This window comes from Perca flavescens, chromosome 4 (assembly GCF_004354835.1).
Source record: "Perca flavescens isolate YP-PL-M2 chromosome 4, PFLA_1.0, whole genome shotgun sequence".
NCBI classification, from domain to species: Eukaryota; Metazoa; Chordata; class Actinopteri; order Perciformes; family Percidae; genus Perca; species Perca flavescens.
Genome location: NC_041334.1, coordinates 18,829,127 through 18,849,955, shown reverse-complemented (window position 1 = coordinate 18,849,955; position 20,829 = coordinate 18,829,127). Strand labels below are relative to the sequence as shown.

Here is a 20,829-nt window from a genome sequence, read left to right as displayed (position 1 = left end):
AAAACTCACTAGAAGTTGGTGTCATAGTAAAAGACTAGTTCCAGAAGGGGGCAGCATTGCAACATTCAGGATACAGGCTGCCATAAAACTCCAAAGAAGAAGAAGACAACGTTTGTGCTTCCTCCCGCAAAACCCCGCCTCCATGCATTGGCGCGCTTCACCTCAGGCTCTGGCTCTCTGCTCCTCCCCGGGTGGCTGTGGTGGTGGACTGACTCTGTAGCGGGCTCCGGGTAAAAACACAGCAGGCATGAGTGCGGCGGGTAGTGCTCGGTCCGGTTCGGCCGCTGGCCCGGTACAGCAGGGACTAAAAGAGGCTCTGATAGAAACGCTGACGGCCATCCTGTCCCCGGTTCAAGAAGTGCGCGCCGCCGCGGAGGAGCAGATCAAAGTGCTGGAAGTGACAGAGGGTGAGTGGTAGCCAGTTTCTGAACGCTAGTTTGAGGGAGTTAACAGGGGCTAGCTATCCGGTGTTGTCACTGATTAACGGCGTGGGCCTTTTCAAGCACCATGCGGACAGCTATTTGCTGCTTTTACCAGTGCTAACTTTGGTTGTATTTTGCTAGGATGAGAAGTAGCTAACAGTCGAAACGTTAGCCGGGAACTGTCTTGGCCCCCGGGAGGCCATATTTTCAGAAGTTACTTATGATGACCAAGTTAGCCTCAAAGCTCGTGAAAAAACGTGCTATCCTTTCCTGAGCTTCTAGGTGGTTGCCTTTCCGTGCTCAGACTGACGCGATCGGACAAGTCACAGCTAACCGTGCCAAAAGTGCTAATCGTTAACGTTAGCTCGTAAGTTAGTTACATTAAGCACATGGGGGACTGTGAGGACCCCGGCCTCAACAGCACAGCAAAAGTGTGGACGCTGGTTTATTCTTCTGCTCCAGTAAAAACATTCAGTGAAGTTACCTTCTCTTGCCCGTTAACATAATGTGTCGGAAACTAGTTAAAATATTGTCATATTGTAATATAACGTTAATTATACACAGTAACTGGTCTCGAGCGCATTGGAATCTGATAACGTCACCTGGAAACGGGGGAATGACAGCAACAGATCCGTTAGCCACCTGAACTGTTGCTGTCATTTTATCATTTATTCAACGTTTATACATCTTTTTAAGGGCGACAGCATTCATGTAACAACCGACTTCCAGATGTCCCAGAAGTAATGTTACTCCCAAACTGCATCTTATTCATTAAGTCCACAATTGCTATGGCAACCCACGAATGCCCGACGATGACAGTTTTTTCCGCGAAAATGTCTCCCAGGGGTTTCTCCCGCGTACCCCCCCTCCCCTGCATCACCATTAGGATGCACATTAAAGAGAGGGAGAGCTAAAGAAGACTAATGTCCCAGAGCCCATGCGTACATACATCAAGTCCATACTACTGAATATAAGAAATTCCTACATAAACATAAAAGTGCCTGATTTGTGCATTACTGCAGTAACTGCCCAAATGAGCTTTCTTGTTCAAGTTGTGTGTGGATTGAGTTAAAATGAATGTTTCCACCTGTATTCATCCATCTTTTAAATGATTGATGTATGAAAATTTAAATGTAAAATTATACCAGCATGGGGGCACCTTGTGTCTCAGGTTTATAATTATTTAAAATCAATGTAAAAGTGTTAGGACCGAAGGTGTCAGAAAGCCCTGAAAAGATCTGGATCCTAGAATAGTGTGATTTCTCTTATCACACTCTAAGAAATTAAACCAGTTAAGAATCCGCTGGCAGGCAAATAAACAATTGCACAAACCCTTTTCCTATTCTATTATTTAGTAGCAACACAATTGGTGTTATTTCAGTTGTAATTGCCAATAAAATGGTTGTAAAAGGTCTCAATACAGTTTTCACTAGAATTTACAAGCACCTTGTACATGAACTGGTGATTGGTTGTTGTATTTTTATTTTGATAAAGATCTCAATTGGGGCAGATGGATACAGTACCTAGTAGCTGTCGCTTATACGCACTAGACTTTACATTGTCTGTCCTGTGATCCTCGCGTCACTGGTGAAAGGCTAATGGTGCACACTGTCTGTTGGCTGTACTGCAGTGTCGCAGCGAGGTCGACCCTTTCCGCTGGCCCCTCTCTAAGGCAGACGCTCTGTAGAATCGTCAGCACTAACATTGTCTTCTGGCGCCTGATGTCACTCTTAGTAAAACCCAGTGAGAGCGTGCTGGATCAGGGCTGAGGTTGATGCTGATCCTGAACTGTATTTATCGCTCACACTGTGCATGCCTGTCAGCCCAGGTTCAAACCATTGTGCTCTGTTACCTTTTTTATATAGCTCATGGGTTGTTGCAATGTTGTTAGCCTTGGAACCAGTTAATATCAATGTTGTCATTTATTGTAGTTACCAGGCTCACAACAACATACCTAGACGTATGTCCTATTTAATTCCAGCTAACAGACCAGGAATATATCGTTTAAATGTCAAAGTGAAAACAAATGATTGAAAAAAACTTAAGCAATGAACACCTACCCCTACAGAAGATCATTGTATCCACACAAAATGTATTCAAATTAGTATTGAGTCGAGGCATCTTTGGCAGGGATTATAGCCTTGAGTCTGTTTTTAAATGTATTATTAATTAATTTAGTCTTTTTCGATATGTTCATGTTGTAGAGTTTGGTGTCCATCTGGCAGAACTCACAGTTGATCCTCAGGGAGCGCTTGCAATCCGTCAGGTGAGTATAAAAAGACATTTGCAAGGGAGCAAATGATGTCCAGCCCCGACATATGCATGTCAAATAAAGGTCCCAGTTATTGATTATGATCTGCATGTGTGTTTTTATTTATAATTTTATCCCTATCTTTGTATACATGTACAACCTTTATCACTATGTGCATCTTAACAAATATATATAATATAATAATAATAATAATATCTGTCTCATTTGTCTTTGCAGTTAGCATCAGTCATCCTGAAGCAGTATGTGGAAACTCACTGGTGTTCCCAGTCAGAGAAATTCAGGCCTCCGGAAACTACAGATCAGGTAAACCACGCTTCATCTTAAAAACACTTCTTTTGTTGGCTTCTGCGAGAAGTTTTTATTTATTTTATTTTTTTTTTCATCTCGAAAGTATTCTTGCACACCATTTTTATTTGACCTCAGAGGGCATTTTGAACCAAATGTTGTCAAACCCCTGTCATCCCCTTCCAGGCTAAAGCCGCCATCAGGGAGCTGCTGCCAAGCGGTCTGCGGGAGGCGATCAGCAAAGTCCGCTCCAGTGTTGCGTACGCCGTGTCGGCCATCGCTCACTGGGACTGGCCCGAGGCCTGGCCACAGCTGTTCACTCTGCTGATGGAGATGCTTGTCAGCGGAGACGTCAATGCTGTGCACGGGGCAATGAGGGTCCTAACAGGTATGTTTATGTATATACACATAAAAACACTAAAGCTGTATATGTTTTTTTGTTTCTTTTGTTTTCAGAATGCAGTGCTCATAGTAGAGTATTCAGGGGGAAAAAAAAAATACTGCAGAGGCAGTGTTAATATTTAACATTAATAATGTTTCTAGCACTATTATCAGTGCCAAAAGATGAGTTTTTTTTTTTTTTTTTTAAAGTTACGAAATATCTAAGTTGTATCCATCCAAACACTGTCATGTTGTCTGCCATCAAATTGATTTTGCCAACCTGTCCTATCTTGTCTCGGTTCACTTTTAGCATCTTTCATTTCTGATTTCAAAAGAAGTAAACACTTGAGGGAGAAATCCTCCACCTGAAAAATAATAACTCTAGGAACATGTGTTTTTAAATGTCTTTTTGTTAATGTAACAACCTGTTGTCTGTTATGTCCAGAGTTTACTCGGGAGGTGACTGATACACAGATGCCGCTGGTGGCTCCGGTCATCTTACCTGAAATGTACAAGATCTTCACCATGGCCGAGGTATTGCTACAACTCTATCACTACTGGTCAACAAGAGGGTTACTATATATGTTGGCATAATACAGTGTTTTACTGAAAAAACACAGTAAAACAGTTGAATTTTCTTCAGGAATTATTTGCTTTTTTTTGGATGCACGCATTTTGTCAACCACTAGTGGGAACGGTCCTATTTTGTGTTACTGATAATATCTTTAATTGTTCTGCAGTGTGTTTGTCAGATAAGTTTCAGCTTCCTTTTAATGTTCCTTGACTGGCACAGGTGTACAGTATTCGTACCCGATCTAGAGCAGTGGAGATATTCACCACCTGTGCCAACCTCATCTGTGCTATTGAAGAGCTTGAGAAGGTGAGACAACAAGACATGTTATGATTTTTAACCTAGATATTATATGCATAATTCCATAATAAATGTAGTTTGAATTAATTATAGAAAGACTTCAGTAAAAGTCTTTTGCCATGGAAAAACTTTGAACGTATTGAGTTACAGTTGATAATTTACTTTAAAAGAGAGACTGTTTGGAGATTTATTTAAAACAGTGTTGTGAAATTGTCGTAATGTTGTGTCACATTTATATTTTGTATTTTCTACAGAAAGGAAGTGACATACATGAGTAGCTTGTCAATACCGTGTCTTTAATGTCACTGTACTGTGTGTGTTGTGTGTTGTTTCTAGGGTGCAGCCAAAGCGTTGATCTTCCCTGTGGTGCAGCAGTTCACAGAAGCGTTTGTGCTGGCTCTGCAGATGCCTGACGGACCCTCATCTGATAGCGGTCTTAAGATGGAAGTCCTCAAGGTGAGTGAGTCTACAAACCAAAGACTCATTAAGTTAGTTGCTAAGCGTGAGCCTAAAATATATATTTTTTGTTTAATTAGTAATCCAATTTGCAGTTGGAGTCACAAATTACAGTGTTTGTCGCATTGTATTTATTTACCCAAGAAACAAGAAGTGGTTTGTAATTATTTTAAAAAGTGAGGTTTTAAATCTGTCTTTCTTTCCTTCTTTCACAGGCAGTAACAGCGTTGGTGAAGAACTTCCCCAAGCCCATGGTGTCCTCTATGCAGCAGATATTACCCATTGTTTGGAATACACTGACTGAAAGTGCAGCTTTATATCCTTTACAATACCAAAACTGCGTATTAGCTAATCATTTATTGCTGGGATAACAACTGCTGGCTGTGTTTTAAAATAATCATTTAGACCAGTGAATGAAAACCGCTTCCATTTGGGTTGGAAAAAAAAATATGATTTGATAACTACAGGTTTCAGTTCCTTTTTTGGCATTTGTGGGATTGGAGTTTGTGGCCTTTTGATTGCAGAACATCCTTCTAAACCACAAATCCACCTCATTAGCTGCTCATTCTCTTGCATAGACTTTCATTTTGATTCTGAATTTCAAACATCACCTTTAATGCAATAAGAGCAAGTGGATTCCTTAACCACATGTTCACTTACGTGAGAACAGAAGTCAACTACACGGAGGAAGTGGATGACCCTGTAGACTCGGATGGTGAGCAGAATGCTTTCACTGCTAACATGTCTTTGAAAGTTTGCAGCATTTTCATATTATGAATTTATCACTTTTTTAAGCACCTTTTTTAATCTTCTGATATGATTGGCTCATTTTTGCAGGTGAGGTTTTGGGTTTTGAGAATCTGGTTTTCAGCATCTTTGAGTTTGTCCACACGCTGCTGGAGAACAACAAGTTCAAGAGCACAGTGAAGAAAGCCCTGCCCGAACTCATCTATTACGTCATCCTGTACATGCAGATCACTGAGGACCAGGTGAGGAATGACATTAACACATGAGGGGAAATGGCTGTTTGCATAGATGGAAGTATTGGTGTAAATATTTAATGTTCATGGCGATTCTCTGGTGTTTGCCCTCTTGTTTCTTTAGATTAAAGTGTGGACGGCAAACCCCCAGCAGTTTGTAGAGGATGAGGATGATGACACCTTCTCTTACTCTGTCAGGATCTCTGCTCAGGACCTGCTGCTGGTGAGATGAAAACCTACAATTCAGAACAAATCTGTGTGAAGAATGTGATGGACAAAATGCAACATTTTAAAGCCCAAATTAAACTAACCGCTTTGGTACATCTTGTGCTTTCTTAATTTTTGTATAAATGTATAGCTGAGTGAGTTTCCTTAACCTATCTTTTAGAATAAAAAGTATCTGAGGGTGCGTTTGGTCTCTATCTATCTATCTATCTATCACTATTTATTTACAGTCTGGTCTAAAAATGCTTACTGTTTCTACACATAGTCCTGGAGAAATATGCCTTCTTGCTCTCCTTTTTCCTTATACAAATACAGCCTCAGCAAACACACAAGGCATCTGTTGCACCATGTTGACCTAGTCCTTGAAAACAACTGCAAATGGTTGTTTACGTTATTGTGCACAGTGATTTATGTGGTGTTGAAACATAGGAACACTGTGGTCATGTATGTAAAAACAGGGGTCATAAATATAGAGCATTGGACAGGTTAGCAGTGGTTTCATAGCAGCTCTTTGGCTCATCGGCTCACTTTGCTGGACTCGGGTCCACCCTGAGAGTGTGTATAATGATGGTAACCTTTGACTTTTGCTTGCAGGCTGTTGCTGCAGAGTTTCAGAATGAGAGTGCAGCAGCGCTGGCAGCGGCAGCGACAAGACATCTCCAGGAGGCAGAGCAGGCCAAAAACGGTGGCAACGAGCACTGGTGAGGAGAGACTCTACACTAACACTTCTCTGGCTCCCTATCTGACTACATCTCAGTGTCTGGTCTATAAAGCTATAGTGCGCAACTATTTTATATTGACGAACGTCGGTTACATTCAAGCCAATGCCAAATGAGTTGATACAAAGCTAATTAAGACTATCAGCTCCACACAACTCTCTCTGTATTTCTGGCTGGTTTAGAAAATATTGTAGTCCGGCGACTTTCCACGTAGAAGCTGGAATGATGTGTTTTAGGTCACCGCCGAGAAAGGACAACAGCAGCGCTCAGCTTTGGAGACAAAGAGGACATACAAACTACAAGATAATTACCTCTTCTGAAAAGTCCATCATGTTTTTTTTAATCCTCCGTGTTAGCGACTGTGTGGAGGAGGGGTGGGGCTGCGATCACAGAAGGCTTGCATCACGTGGTTGCTCCAACAGTGTTGTTGTTGTTATTACTTAGAATTCCTCATGGGGGCGACAGAAACTACGCTGTAAAGCTTTAAGACTTTGTTGAATTTGAGCCCCCGTTCCTACTGTAGTGTGTGTGTGTATATATATATATATATATATATATATATATATATATATATATATATATATATATATATATATATATATATATATATATATATATATAACATTTTTTTTAATATATACAGGTGGAAGATCCATGAAGCCTGCATGTTGGCCCTTGGTTCTGTCAAAACCATCATCACAGAGAACGTGAAGAACGGTCGTATCCAGTTTGACATGCATGGTTTCCTGGCTAGTGTTATCCTCGCTGACCTCAACTTGGCAGGTGAGTCCTAGTCTGACCCTCAGAAGTGATCAACCACACGGCACGACTTTCTGAAGCGTATGGTGATTGTTTTCCATCCTCTGCAATTGCCTCAATTCCTCAAAATGAAGGAACACAAAAAAGAGAGAGATTTAATTATTGAATGAAAATTACACAATATTAAATAGTTGTTTCTCTCTCTGACTTGTCTTCTCTCTGGTTGTTCTTCATTGCCGTCTCTTGTTTTTTGTTTTCCCTTGAGCAGCAGCGTCTCCGTTCCTCCTTGGCCGGGCTCTGTGGGCGGCCAGTCGCTTCACAGCAGCCATGTCTCCTGAACTCATCCAGCAGTTTCTCCAGGCCACCGTCAGCGGCCTGCACGACAGCCAGCCACCCTCCGTTCGCATCTCCGCAGTCAGGGCCATCTGGGGGTGAGCAAGCAGTGTTTTTAACTGTGCTGACACCCAAACACACAGTTCTTGTGTTTTTGTGATTTAACACAGCGAGCATGAAAAACTATCTGAAAGCCAGAAACCACAGTAGCAGTTAGTCTGTGACAGCCTCAAGACACCTGGATCTTTTCAGGGTTCATGCTGAAAGTATTAAAAAAACAAAAACAAACCGATATTCCTTCATAAGCTTTCTGGCAGACTTAGCTGACAATATAAGGCTGAACACATTCTGAACCAACTATTAAGCATCTTGGAAAACATTTTGAAATTGGACAGACTGATCATGATTGCATTCACGGCTGTACGATAAATATGAAGCTACAGCCAGTTAGCTTAGCATAAAGACTGGAAAACAGATGGAAAAAGCTAGCCTGGCTCTGTCCAAAGGTAACAAAATCTGCCAGCGCCACTAAAGGTCACTAGTTAACATTTTATCTTGTTTGTATGTCTTAGCCGGACGCATTGACTTTCTGGAGTCTTGTTGTCAACATGAGGTTGCCAGGTAACAAGAAGTTGCTAAGAAAAAGTCCAGAGAAACAGCAACTTTTACACTTTGATTTTGCACGTGTTAAACAAGGTGTAACATGTTAATTACTGAGCTTTAGAGATTCTGGTAGAGGGATTTTCTGACCTTTTGGACTGAGTCAGCTTGTTTTTTCACGACTTTATGCTAAATAAGCTGCTGGCTGTAGCTATATTTACCATTAGGGCTGGGCAATATGATGATATATATCTTCAGAACGATATATAAAAAGGTCTATTGTTGTAATGTTTCTATATCGTTTCTGTCGCAATGTCGAAAAAAAATGGCAGCCAAACTGCGTTGATGGCAATATTTACGTCATTTGGACAACACTTTACATTCTGATGCATGGTATGTTCATTTTGCACTACAGTTCCTAATACTGTAGTGCAAAGTATGTGTCAAGTATTGAATTCAGACGGACAGGAGTAAACTAAAATAGGCTTTACCATTTGGTTATGTCATATAGACAATTTATTTATTTATTTATTTATTTATTATGTAACCAGAAAACATGCTACATTGTGGAGAACACTGCATTTTAGGAGTTGAAAGGGTTACTAATAGAGCTGTACAATATATCGCTTCTTTTATCATCATCATTGCGATATCAACAACTGGCGCAATATGCACCTCGCGAAAGTCTGCGACATATCCTGAAAGACACTCAAAGATTTTTTTTGTGTTAGTTAAAAGAGAACCTCAGTAGAAAACTGTCACTTTTTTAGTGCTGCCTTTTTTTATATTCAATTCAATGTTCAATTTGTTCAATAAAAGAATGTTGGAAATTATTTCCTTTTTTGTTTTAAATTCAACAAGCAATTTGTTGTATTTTAGCAGAATACTGAAAGCAGCAGAACGGAGTACATTTTAATATCTGTTTAGCTATCGCAAGGAATATTGTTATCACGATATTCAACAACGTTATCGCGTATTATCCTCCTATCGTGCAGCCCTAGTTACTAACTGATCAACAAGATGTTGGGTGGATGCTGTCTGTTCATCAATGCCTACAATTCATGTCATTCTCCAGGTATTGTGATCAGCTGAAGCTGTCGGAGAGCACACACGTCCTTCAGCCCTTCCTTCCCAGCATCCTCGAGGGACTGGTCCAACTTGCCGCCCAGTTCAGCTCCGAGGTGCTCACCCTTGTCATGGAGACTCTGTGCATCGTCTGCACTGTCGACCCGGCCTTCACCACCAGCGCGGAGAACAAGATCTGCCCCCTCACCATTGCTATTTTCCTTAAATATAACAATGGTATTGCTATAGCTCCTCTAACCACTTCCTCTATCAGACTTCTAATACTTTCACACAGTACTCTAAATTTCAACATTTTTTTTTTTTTTTCTCTCTCTCTCTCTAAATGTGTCCTTTTGTCGTTTCAAAGTTATATCGAGGACACGTGAATTGACATGGGACTTAAAATTTCCCAGCTTGTCTCTAATATTTTGACATGGATTATCTGGAATCCCTTTCTGTTAGCAAAATGTAGCACTTTTTTTTGGGGATTTTCCAGAGAAGACGTAGAAAGAGAGAGACGCATGGTTGTGATTTGTCTCTTCTCTGTTCTTTTTGCCCTATCCTGTCTTTTCTCCTCAGACCCTGTGGTGGCGTCCCTGGCTCAGGACATCTTCAAGGAACTGGCACAGATCGAAGGCTGCCAGGGCCCCATGCAGATGCGTCTCATTCCCACGCTGGTCAGCATCATGCAGGCTCCCTCCGACAAGATCCCCACTGGACTCTGCGCTGTAAGTAGATACTGGCTCCTTGATATTGTCATCTGATATCATGTTCTATCATCTGAAACTTCACTTTGTCTAGATATGGCACCTTTTTGACACTTTTGCTCCCCCTCTGTCTGCACCACAGACGTCTATTGACATCCTGACCACAGTTGTCCGAAACTCCAAACCTCCTCTCTCAGAGATGCTGGTGTGCCAGGCATTCCCTGTGGTGGCACAGTGCACCTTGCGCACCGATGACAACACCATAATGCAGGTGAACCCAACAAAGACACAAGCACATGAATGCACCAGGAGAAAAAACATTTCAGACAATGTTTCAGGACTCTGACATCTGACTTTTTTTTTTGTTTGATGTCGTGGTATAGGTTTTAAATTTCATTCTCCTTTTTAACCTCTGCTCTTTCACCATTTTCCTCCCATCTCCAGAATGGAGGTGAGTGTCTGCGGGCGTATGTCTCCGTCGCCCTCGAGCAGATCGCTCAGTGGAGGGATGAGCAGGGGCACAGCGGCCTCTGGTACGTCATGCAGGTGGTCAACCAGCTACTGGACCCCCGGACCTCCGAGTTCACAGCCGCCTTCGTCGGCAGGTTGGTGTCCACTCTGATCTCTCGGGCAGGAACCCAGCTCGGGGAACAGCTGGACCAGATCCTCCGAGCGATTCTGAGCAAGATGCAGCAAGCGGAGACTCTGAGTGTCATGCAGGTAGGGGCACAATGTTGATGTGTGTAGGCATGGGCTGATTTCAAGGTATACCGTGGTTTGAAAAAGTTAAGGTTTCAAAAACACTAACATTTTTCGTCATACCGTTCTTAAGTTATGAGCTGTTTTTTTATGAGTAGTCAAGTAGAGAAACTGCCGTTTAGAAATCCTTCTCCCTGCCAGTGTGCAGTGTGTTTTAAAAAAACAAACACATGGGGCCCTATCTTGTACCCGGTGCAGCGTAAAGACCGTCGCAGTTTTCAATTTCCCGTCCAGCGCCCACGTTATTTAAATAGCAAATGCACCTGCGCCCATCTGTGCACCCATGGGTGTGCTGGTCTTTCAGGGAGGTGTGTTCAGGTGAATTCTTGGCGTATTGCCATCTTGAGGCAGCGGGAAGTGATCGTGCCATTGACCAACAAAAACCTGGTCTAAAGTCAATAGCGCAGCATTTCATTGTTATTTTAACAGCTAATTAGTAAAATGCGCCTAGGCTCAGCGCACACACACTATGCTTGTTACACACACACACACACACACACACACACACATACACATACACACACACACACACACACACACACACACACACACACACACACACACACACACACACAAGGGAGCGCAGCAGCACACAAACATGCAAAAGATTACAAATGTATAATATATACCGTATTTTTCGGACTATAAGTCGCTCCGGAGTATAAGTCGCATTTATTTAGATTATAAATACAAGAGTTATTCAACTACACAATAGCACACAGAACAATACGCTGAATACGGTAGGTGTCCGGTATGTTAACGTAACACATTAACTGGTTTGAACTATACAATAGCACACAGAACAACTAGCTAGCAGGGCGTGGAGCATGGATGGATTAAAAGGCGTGGAGACGTAACTGCACCGTGAACGAGCCCCTCCCGACTCGTTCCTCCAGCTCTGGCCGTCTTGCTTTCAGCCCACGATTAGCCAATTAGCTTTCTTTGTTTTCTTCATTGCAGTAAGAGTCACCTTTTCGCCAGTCTCCCTCATAAGTTTCTCCCTCATTTCAAACTCATTCTGCTGCTCGATTACCGTTTTCGGGGCTGCATATTTTACTACCTGCAGTTTGTTATCTCTTTTCTTTCTCAGTTGTCTTTAGGAGGAGCGTTCTAGTTGCCACAAGCCTAGAGCGCCCTCTCGCGGCTGTAGGTAATGTTTTCAGTATGAATTAACATGTAAAAACATGTTAAATTATATATATTTTGATATATAAGTCGCACCTGACTATAAGTCGCAGGACCAGCCAAAGTAGGAAAAAAAGTGCGACTTATAGTCCGGAAAATACGGTATATAAATGTTGCGGTGCAAATCCTTCATCATAATAGCAATGCGCCAAGGTACAAATGCGCCTGGCTTTTAAAGGGAATGGGAGATGATACTCTGATTGGTTTGTTTTATGTTACGCCCAAAACACACCTTTTGAATTAATGAAGACACTAAGTACAACCCTTTTGAACCATGCGTCCAGCGCATCGACCTTTTTTTTTTTTTTTTTCCACTGTCAAACTAGCAAAAGTGGATTTGGACACGCCCTAAACGCACCTGAGCCATGCGCTTCACGCCATGCACATAGATTGTTAAAATTGGGCCCATTGTGTTCAATGGAAGAACAAAATAAAAGAAGTCGTTTTACCCAGACATTTAAAAAAAAAAAAAAAAACAAAAAAAAACATTTTAAAGCTGTAATTGCAACCGTGAAACCATGATATTTTTGCTGAAGGTTATCATACCAGCCCATGCCTAGATGTGGTGCTGTTACTTCACCAACAGGCTGAACCATCGAAACCTGTTGATGATGTGTTTGATAAGCTGGTCATTGTTCTCTCCTGTAGTCTTTGATCATGGTGTTTGGTCACCTGGTTCACTCCCAGCTGGAGCCTCTGTTGGAGTTCCTGTGCAGTCTGCCCGGCCCGACGGGGAAACCTGCCCTGGAGTTCGTCATGACCGAGTGGATGAGCAGGCAGCACCTCTTCTACGGACAGTATGAGGGTAAAGTCAGGTCAGACAACATTTCCATTCATCATTTATATTTACAAGTAATTGTTTTTACTAGAGATGGCCCGATACCACTTTTTTGCTTCCCGATACCGATTCCGATACCTGAACTTGCGTATCGGCCGATACCGAGTACCGATCCGATACCAGAGTTTCATGTATTTCATTATGTTTTAACCGCTGTATACTACTATCCCTGTATGGATGTGATATGATTTCTATCTTTGTTGTCGGTCTGGCTCAGGTTAAACTCTTTGTGAAACATGAACAAACACAAACTATAAATGCCACAGAATTTTTTATTCTCCAGTTTGACAGTCAGTTATAACGGAAAAAGAACATAAATAAACTACTTTAATGTAGATTTTCTTTAGGGCTTTATTACGTGGTATCGGATCGGTGCATAAACTCCAGTACTTCCCGATACCAGCGTTTTAGGCAGTATCGGAGCCGATACCGATAATGGTATCGGAACATCTCTAGTTTTTACAACATTTTAAAATGCAAATCCATAAATAAATTGAACCTCCAGCCAAAGGTTGTTTATAAACTGCTTGCTAATGCCATCAGTCCATCATCTTTCCAAAACTGACAATCACTTAATCACACCTACTTGACGCTGTGATTGGTCAGCTGTGTGTTAGCAGGGTTTGAACTTCTCTCTCTGGTTCTCTTTTTCTCATTCTTAACACCATTTTTTTCTATCACTTTGGATGTGTACAGATGAGTGTAACTCTATCAATGCGTTCCAAGCGAGACGGTTTGCAAATGTGTGAGGTTATCCCCAAATTTAAACAACTGTCACTGCTAGTTTTCCCCGACAAACTACTTCTCATAAGCATAACTCAGCCATTAAACTGAAACTGCTGGCACTGTGGCTCTGCTATTGGATGATACTGGCTAGGCCTGGTTTGTTTTGTTTTTTTTAACAGTTTTTTTGTTAGGTTTAATCTTAGACAGGCAATAATTGGCGGTTTCTGCTTCCAGTACAGCTCTGCTCTCGCGTTTGGCCAGAACTGAAATGACTCAGATTGGACTATGTCATAAAAAGGCTCTTTTATTTATTAGGGCCCGATTGAAACTGACTCACCAAATTTGGCGGTTGCATCAAGTCTGGTGAAAATTTACGTATTTTAAGGGTTTCGGGAATAGGCACACAAAAATGGCTCGCTAGCGCCCCCTAGAAAGTTACAAAAATTTCTCATGACGATGACTCATGAAACTTGGTACACATATGTAACATGTCAAGATGTACAAAAAACTTCATTAGAGCCATACCCTAAACCCAACAGGAAGTCCGCCATGTTTAATTGAAAGTTTGAAATAAGTGTGCGATTTTGGCCATTTCCACATGTCGTACTTTAACGAATTCCTCCTAGAGATTTCATCCGATCAACTTCAAACTCGGTCTGTACCATCTTAAGATGTTAAAGATGAAAAGTTGTTAAAAGATAAACTTTTCATCATAGGGCGTGGCCGTGGCGGGGCGGCCATTTTGTGCGTTTCGCCACCAAAACAGGAAGTGGATGTAACTCGAGTGTACGTTGTCCAACTGGCTCGAAACTTTTCAGGATTCATAAGAGTCCAACCCTGAGGACAAATAAAGGCCGATTATTTACTTGAAGTCATAGCGCCCCCTAGTGGAAACAGGAAGTAGGCCTAAAAGTCAAGGTGCTATACTTTAACGAACTCCTCCTAGAGATTTCATCCGATGGACTTCAAACTTGGTCTGTACCATCCCAACACCTTAAAGATGAAAAGTTATTAAAAGAAAAACTTTTTGTCAGACGGTGTGGGTGTGGCGTGGCGGCCATTTTGAGTGTTTAGCGATGAACAAAGAAGTTGTTGTAACTTGAGTGTACGTTGTCGTATCTGCCCGAAATTTCTCACGATTGACAAGGGTCCAGGCCTGAGGACACCTACAGGCCAAAATTGAATTTTAGTCATAGCGCCCCCTGCTGGCAACATGAAATGCACCTTATATGACAAACATCATCTGATTTACATGAAACTCAGAATGTGTGGTCTACATGTGATACTGAGCCGCCCCCTATAATATGACCATGCCCACTTACTCAGGCCACACCCCCTTTTATAACATTTGAACCGTTTAAGGTAGTCTTGTGTGAGGTATCATTGAACTCAGCAGAGACTGCCTTATTCATTGGTGATGGTTTGGCCTGCCCCCTATGATTTAGCCACGCCCCTTTTCACAGCTAATGAACCGTATGACGTAGAGTCTTGTGTGAGGTGTCGTTGAACTCGGTGGGTAGTTCCCTTTTCATTACTTACGATTTGCGGTGTCTGAGTGCTGCGCGAATGCACGGTCGCAAGGAGCGGCGTCCGCCGGTAACCCCGACGCGCGCCAAGGCACGAGGGCCCGTCCATCGCTGCTCGCAGCTTTAATTTTTCTTTTAAAGCAGCAGGAGGCAGAATGCAAAAAATGACAGAATTTGAAGTAGAGTGAGACCTCTCCCTGCAGCTTTCTCGCTCTTCCCACTCTGTCCATCAAATCAGCAAGGCATATGCACCGGCTTCATACAGTAACGTATCATCCCAGCTCGAGTGCTGCGGCTTCAGCCTCTGGTACTAATAGCAGACTAATGCTGCCATCCGAACAAGGAGACGCTGGGAGATGTGTCACAGGAAATTTAAACATGGCAAACAAGCAAATGTTCGTGCTAGGCTAAAGGCTAACCCTAGCAAACCAGCTCTCGCTGTTTTCACGGCAAATGTCCGCTGCCTGGACAATAAATTTAGCTACGTTTTCACACAATTTCGTTCCTCTATGTACTACAGTACTGCACTGTTTATAGATGGATGACACTTAAGTCGCTATCTAATATTTTAACCTTAAGTTAGCTGCAGCCCTGAGCCTTTGGCTACAGTAGGCTGAACTTTCACTGAAGGAACACGCACACGCATCTGCATTGGTAGAACAGCCAATAGGAACGCTCTCTCTAGATTTTCTAAAGCCTGAAAACGGAGCCAAGGAGGAGGTGCAGAAGTTTAGTTTTCTTAGACCACTTGAATAGCAATATGCTGAAAGATTATTATGGAATGTTTAACCAATAAACTGCCTCCCCAGCTTAAACTATTTTTCTTTTCTCCACGTTTGCCACATATTTTAAACTTTTGTTGTCTTTGTTTTTTTCCCCTGCAGCACGGTGGCTCTCTGTAAGCTGCTGCAGCACGGTCTCAACACGGACGACAAACGTCTTCAGGACATCGTGGTGAAGGGAGAAGAGATACACAGCCCTGAAGACGGCATCCGCACACGCTCCAAATCAGCAAAGAGTAAATGACCCGCAGATAGTTGAATCTGTACATCACATTCATGTCCACACAGCGATATTAGGAGATGTAACGTGCGTGCTGTTAACATTGAGCTCTGTGTCTTCGTGCTCTTCCCTTTTTTGTATTTCTCCTCCACAGACCCAGAGCGGTGGACCAACATTCCTTTGCTAGTGAAGATCTTTAAATTGATAATAAATGAGCTGTCAACTGTAGTGGAGGCAAACGCCAGCAGGGGGAATGCAGGAGACTGGAGTCAAGGTGAATACAAATAATACTAATGCTTTGATTCAACCTGTGGCTTTTTGAGGCACATGAACACCATTGAGAGGCTTGAACCTTTCTGCAGATGGACCTCTGTGTTCTTGTAGTAAATTATTGGCGGAAAGTGATGTGATCAATAAGTCAACCTAAATGTAAACTTCTGATCTGGAAGCCTTTTTTTATTTATTTTTTTATTCGTCGCCAAGGGCTCCGAGTTCTCATGGTCAACCGCATCAACTGGTTTGTGTTGGTTTCAATAAACTTGTAGCACAATAAACTTTTCAGAACCATTTTAGGGTCATTTAATAGATCCACATCAGAAGTGCAGGTGCTGAACTTTGGCGACCTACTGGATTTAACCCATGCTGATCATTTATGAGCAAAGTTTTTTGGGGGAATCAATCAATCAATGTAATGTTCCCTCTCAGGTCAACTTTTACTACAAAATAGTTGCGACAGTGATTTTTTTATTTTTTTGTCATGTATGGCAGGTGAAGCCCTGGACTTGCTGAAAGATTGCAGAGTTATTGTATTAGTTGCCTGTAAACTATAGAATAGGACAGCAGACATTTTCAATCACCAGCTGTTGTTTGTCTCAGATTCCAGCGGTATGTGGGAGGGGGAGGATGAGGGGGAGGATGAAGAGGAGGAGGATGAAGGCCTTGCGGGACAGCTGCTTTCTGATCTTATCGCCTCCAACAAATACGGTACTAGTATCGCCCCAGTGCTTCAGCTATTCCTATATTTTTTCTTCAGTTCCACTTCTTTCTCATAGTTTTACCGTAGAACTTTGTTTCCGGGCACTAAGTTTCCGTATCCTGGTGTGTTCCTGTCTTACAGATGATGATTATTACGAGGACGATGAGGAGGATGATCCAGATGCTTTGAAAGACCCCATATATCAGATTGATTTGCAGGTATACTAACTCTAAACTTTTAGTTCCACATATTTCAAGTACTTCCATTTGTCAGGTAGCAGCAGGGAATAATAGGTCAGGACAGTCCTTCAGCTGGAGGAATGCAGTTTAAAGGGGTGATAGAATGCAAAACGGATTTTACCCTGTCATAGTTGAATGACGACAGTTCGGTGGTTAAATAGGACATACATATAAGGCAACAATCCAGGCAACACCGGCGCAGTCTTACCAAATTTGCAATTGGCCATCAATTTTCGTAAAGCAGCCCATATTTAAGCTTTCCATAGTTGATTTCTCGCATAAAAAAAGTTTCAGAAGTGAATTTTGTAATGGAATCTGCGCGACCTAGATTCAGAAGACTACCTGATCTCAGGTCAGTTGTGTATGTAAATGTTTGGGGCGTGACCGTTCTCTTGATACACCCATGGGCGTGACAAAGGTACAAGTTTTGAGATGCTTACGTAAGCAACTAGCTTTGTTGAGATTCGCCCGTTTTCAGCGGCAGTTTCAAAATATGAGCTCTGTCAGGGCAGCGGCGTTTGGTTGTACATTAGCGCAAAAAACGGTGACTTTGCGCGGGTATGGAGTGCTGTGGGCTGCCAGTCGTGACTGAGCTCCAGGTACCTCATAGCAGGCCGGGGTCTGTGAAGGAAGGCAGGCCGGGCGGCGAGGCAACAACCCAGGCAGCACCGGCGCTGAACTCCGACACAGTCTTACCAAATTTGCAATTAGCCATCAATTTTCGTAAAAAGGCCCATATTTGAGCTTTATATAGTTGATTTCTCACTAAAAAAAGTCTCAGAAGTGAATTTAATAACGAAATAGCCCGATAAACAATGTATAACTTTGCAGTGTCTGAAACATGAGACCTGCTGTCGAGTCTCCTATGTGTTTCTATGTAGTTTGCTCAAACCAATCAGCATGTAGCTCATTCTGAATATTCATGAGCATACCATATTTGGAAGAAAAGCTCTTGTTCCAAATAGAGCCATATTCACAGGGTAGTTAAGGGCATAATAAAATGGCATTCGGGCAATTTTCAGCCCAACCAATGTTACATACCCTATTAGGAGACTTGAAGGAACAGTGTAAAATACCCTATATAATCATTCTATCACCCCTTTAAGCACTTTGCGGAAGATTTGTGCTATTAGGGGTGGGTGTTATGGTGAAAATCATCTTACAATATTTTTAATTTTGTGTTGTGATGTCAAAATATATTGTGATATAGTCAATTTTCTGGAAAATCAATTCAGAAACTGTTTATGGATATGGATGGAAGTAACTACATGAAAATGTCTGTTCCTGCTTATAACTGACAAATCCAGGAACTTCACTACTTCCAGTATTGCCATTAGGAGTCCTGCTCACTTTACTCGCAGCATTGCCTAATACACAGAGAGATATTAAAGTGCTAGCCGAGACGGTGTAAACCTCATGGCAAAATCTCTGATGGTAGATAAATCTACAAGTATATATTGTCTCTTGGTTTAATCTGGCGATACGATACGTATCACGATACATAGATCACGATTCAATATATTGCAATATATTTCGATACTGTGCGTAAGGAGATATATTGGGATTTTTTTTAAAGTATACTTGAGAAAAACTAATATTTAAAAAAAGACATGATGTTCATAAAAGTCAAAGAAGTTTACTTTAGGTAAACAATTCAGTACACAGAAAATCTAACTGCCAGTTTGGGATTGTGGTTTACAGGTTCTTAGTGAGCAAATTTTTATATGCCAAAGTTCAGCCATAGCTACATTGTTAGCTTCCAGCAAAAAGTCAGGTACTGTTAGGCAAGGACACTAGTGGTGTCTCAGCATAGCCATCTAGCAGTAGGGGGTTTAAACACAACATAAACGTGAACCACTGTCTTACATGAATATTATCGCGTGTGTGTATTTTTTACGTTAAAAAATATTGATGTAAGACAGTGGTTCACGTTTGCCATAACACTTCTGCCATTATAATTGACCTGCACTGTATCACCTGTCCTTTCCCAGGCTTACCTGACAGACTTCCTGACACAGTTCGCCCAGCAGCCGTGTTACAGCATGTTCTCGGGCCACCTCAACACCGCCGAGAGACAAACCCTGCAGTCTATAGGCCTCTAGCCCTGCCGTCTGCCGCTCCAACACATCTTCTTCCATCTAAGCTCTCTCCTAATGCCCCATCACTTATGTGCTCATGATGAATTAATGACATAGCAAAGAAAAAGGAGAAATGGGATGATGGCCCTGGCGGAGGAAGGAGCCGGGTTAAAAGAGATGGACATGCACTTGCCCACAACGCCCCTGTTTCTACGTACTCGTGATGGGATGAACGACTTTGCAGATGTTAAAGCGATGAGGATGAAGAGGTGAGAGATTGCCCAGGTCTGTTCCTGAAGAAGGTCAGAGGACTCGCCATTTTAGAGTAATTTCAGACTGGACGAAAGGAATTGGAAAAAAAAAGGTTGAGGCTTTACAGTGGGACAGGCAAAACATTAAATATGAACGGACTATTTTGCCATGTCCTATTTGTAACTTAGCCTGTTATTTTTTTGTTTCTGTATAAACGGAGTAAAAATGCAACATAGAAAACCCTTCCAAGAGACTTTACATTGATTGAAGGAAAGTCAAACAAAAACCAACATCGGGATCTTTGGGGAAGGGAGAGAAACTTCGACAGCCTTTTATTCCAGAAAAACATTGACTGTTTCCGACCGGAAATGAAAAGCTCTTCGACCAGCTGTCATGTCTAGGGCTTTGTTGGGTATTTTGGAAATTCACACGGTTGCCATGGTGATTCACCGCCTGTTCATTTCCTTGTACATCCATTGAAATTTGGGATGGAGAAATTTCTAAATAAAAAGTCCCGAAAGGACATTTCCAGATTCCTCTCTTGTCTCCCTAAGCTGTAAATAATAATAAATGCAGGTTCTTTTAATCCCATTTTTAATTAAATCGGACATTAAAAACTTAAAAATACATGTTCTTTCTACTCAGAGGATACAATCACTTGTTACGCCGTCTCAGACTTGCATCTTACTGTGCTGCATACATTATTTTCCCCCTATTTAGGGAAAATGAAAATGGAGTGTTCAAGGTATATTTAGCCTTTTTATAAGCAATATATAAACATTTAACACATTGTTTATAAGACCCTTAAATGTGGTTGTAAGCTAATAAAAAAGGACATTAGTGTACAGTATTTGTTAGCAATTCTAACTTCTGTTTTATATCCTTACAACTGTTCTACTTTGTCATTCATTACCCATTTATACAGCAGCCTCCACTTATGGATGCACACAGGAGTTAGTTGTTGACAAATACATTAAAGGTGCCGTAGGTAGGGTTGTGAAGAGCCAGGAAAAATGTGGACATCGACAACTTCTCAGTCTCTCCCCCCTTTCCGCTAAAGCCCAAAACGGTCTCCTAAACCCCTCCCCCCTGATTGGTGCATCTGAACAGGGAGCAGTGGATTTTTGCAACTCTCACTACAGGCTGTAGGTGGTGCCAGAGGAGCCAGATTTT

The 20,829-nt window shown here is 41.9% G+C and overlaps 1 protein-coding gene across 1 annotated transcript; it reads left to right on the top strand.

Annotated features, from left to right (window-relative positions):
• Positions 1–77: 77 nt before the first annotated feature.
• ipo9 (importin 9) lies at positions 78–20,189 on the top strand. Its single transcript, XM_028576527.1, has 24 exons — positions 78–407; positions 2,627–2,688; positions 2,911–2,997; positions 3,166–3,367; positions 3,806–3,894; positions 4,154–4,240; positions 4,568–4,687; positions 4,903–5,003; positions 5,344–5,402; positions 5,525–5,676; positions 5,792–5,890; positions 6,487–6,593; positions 7,255–7,394; positions 7,639–7,801; positions 9,379–9,605; positions 9,948–10,096; positions 10,218–10,346; positions 10,520–10,795; positions 12,668–12,834; positions 15,994–16,127; positions 16,266–16,385; positions 16,988–17,095; positions 17,229–17,305; positions 19,318–20,189. The coding sequence occupies exons 1-24, from the start codon at positions 248–250 to the stop codon at positions 19,426–19,428; spliced, it is 3,126 nt and encodes a 1,041-aa protein (XP_028432328.1). The 5' UTR covers positions 78–247; the 3' UTR covers positions 19,429–20,189.
• The last annotated feature ends 640 nt before the right edge of the window (positions 20,190–20,829 follow it).

Excerpts from the sequence above, each read along its gene's own strand:
- ipo9 (XM_028576527.1), top strand. The coding sequence starts at position 248 with ATGAGTGCGGCGGGTAGTGCTCGGTCCGGTTCGGCCGCTGGCCCGGTA. Across the intron at positions 7,802-9,378 it reads GCAGTCAGGGCCATCTGGGG|GTATTGTGATCAGCTGAAGC; the intron begins GTGAGCAAGCAG and ends GTCATTCTCCAG. Across the intron at positions 10,796-12,667 it reads AGACTCTGAGTGTCATGCAG|TCTTTGATCATGGTGTTTGG; the intron begins GTAGGGGCACAA and ends TCTCTCCTGTAG.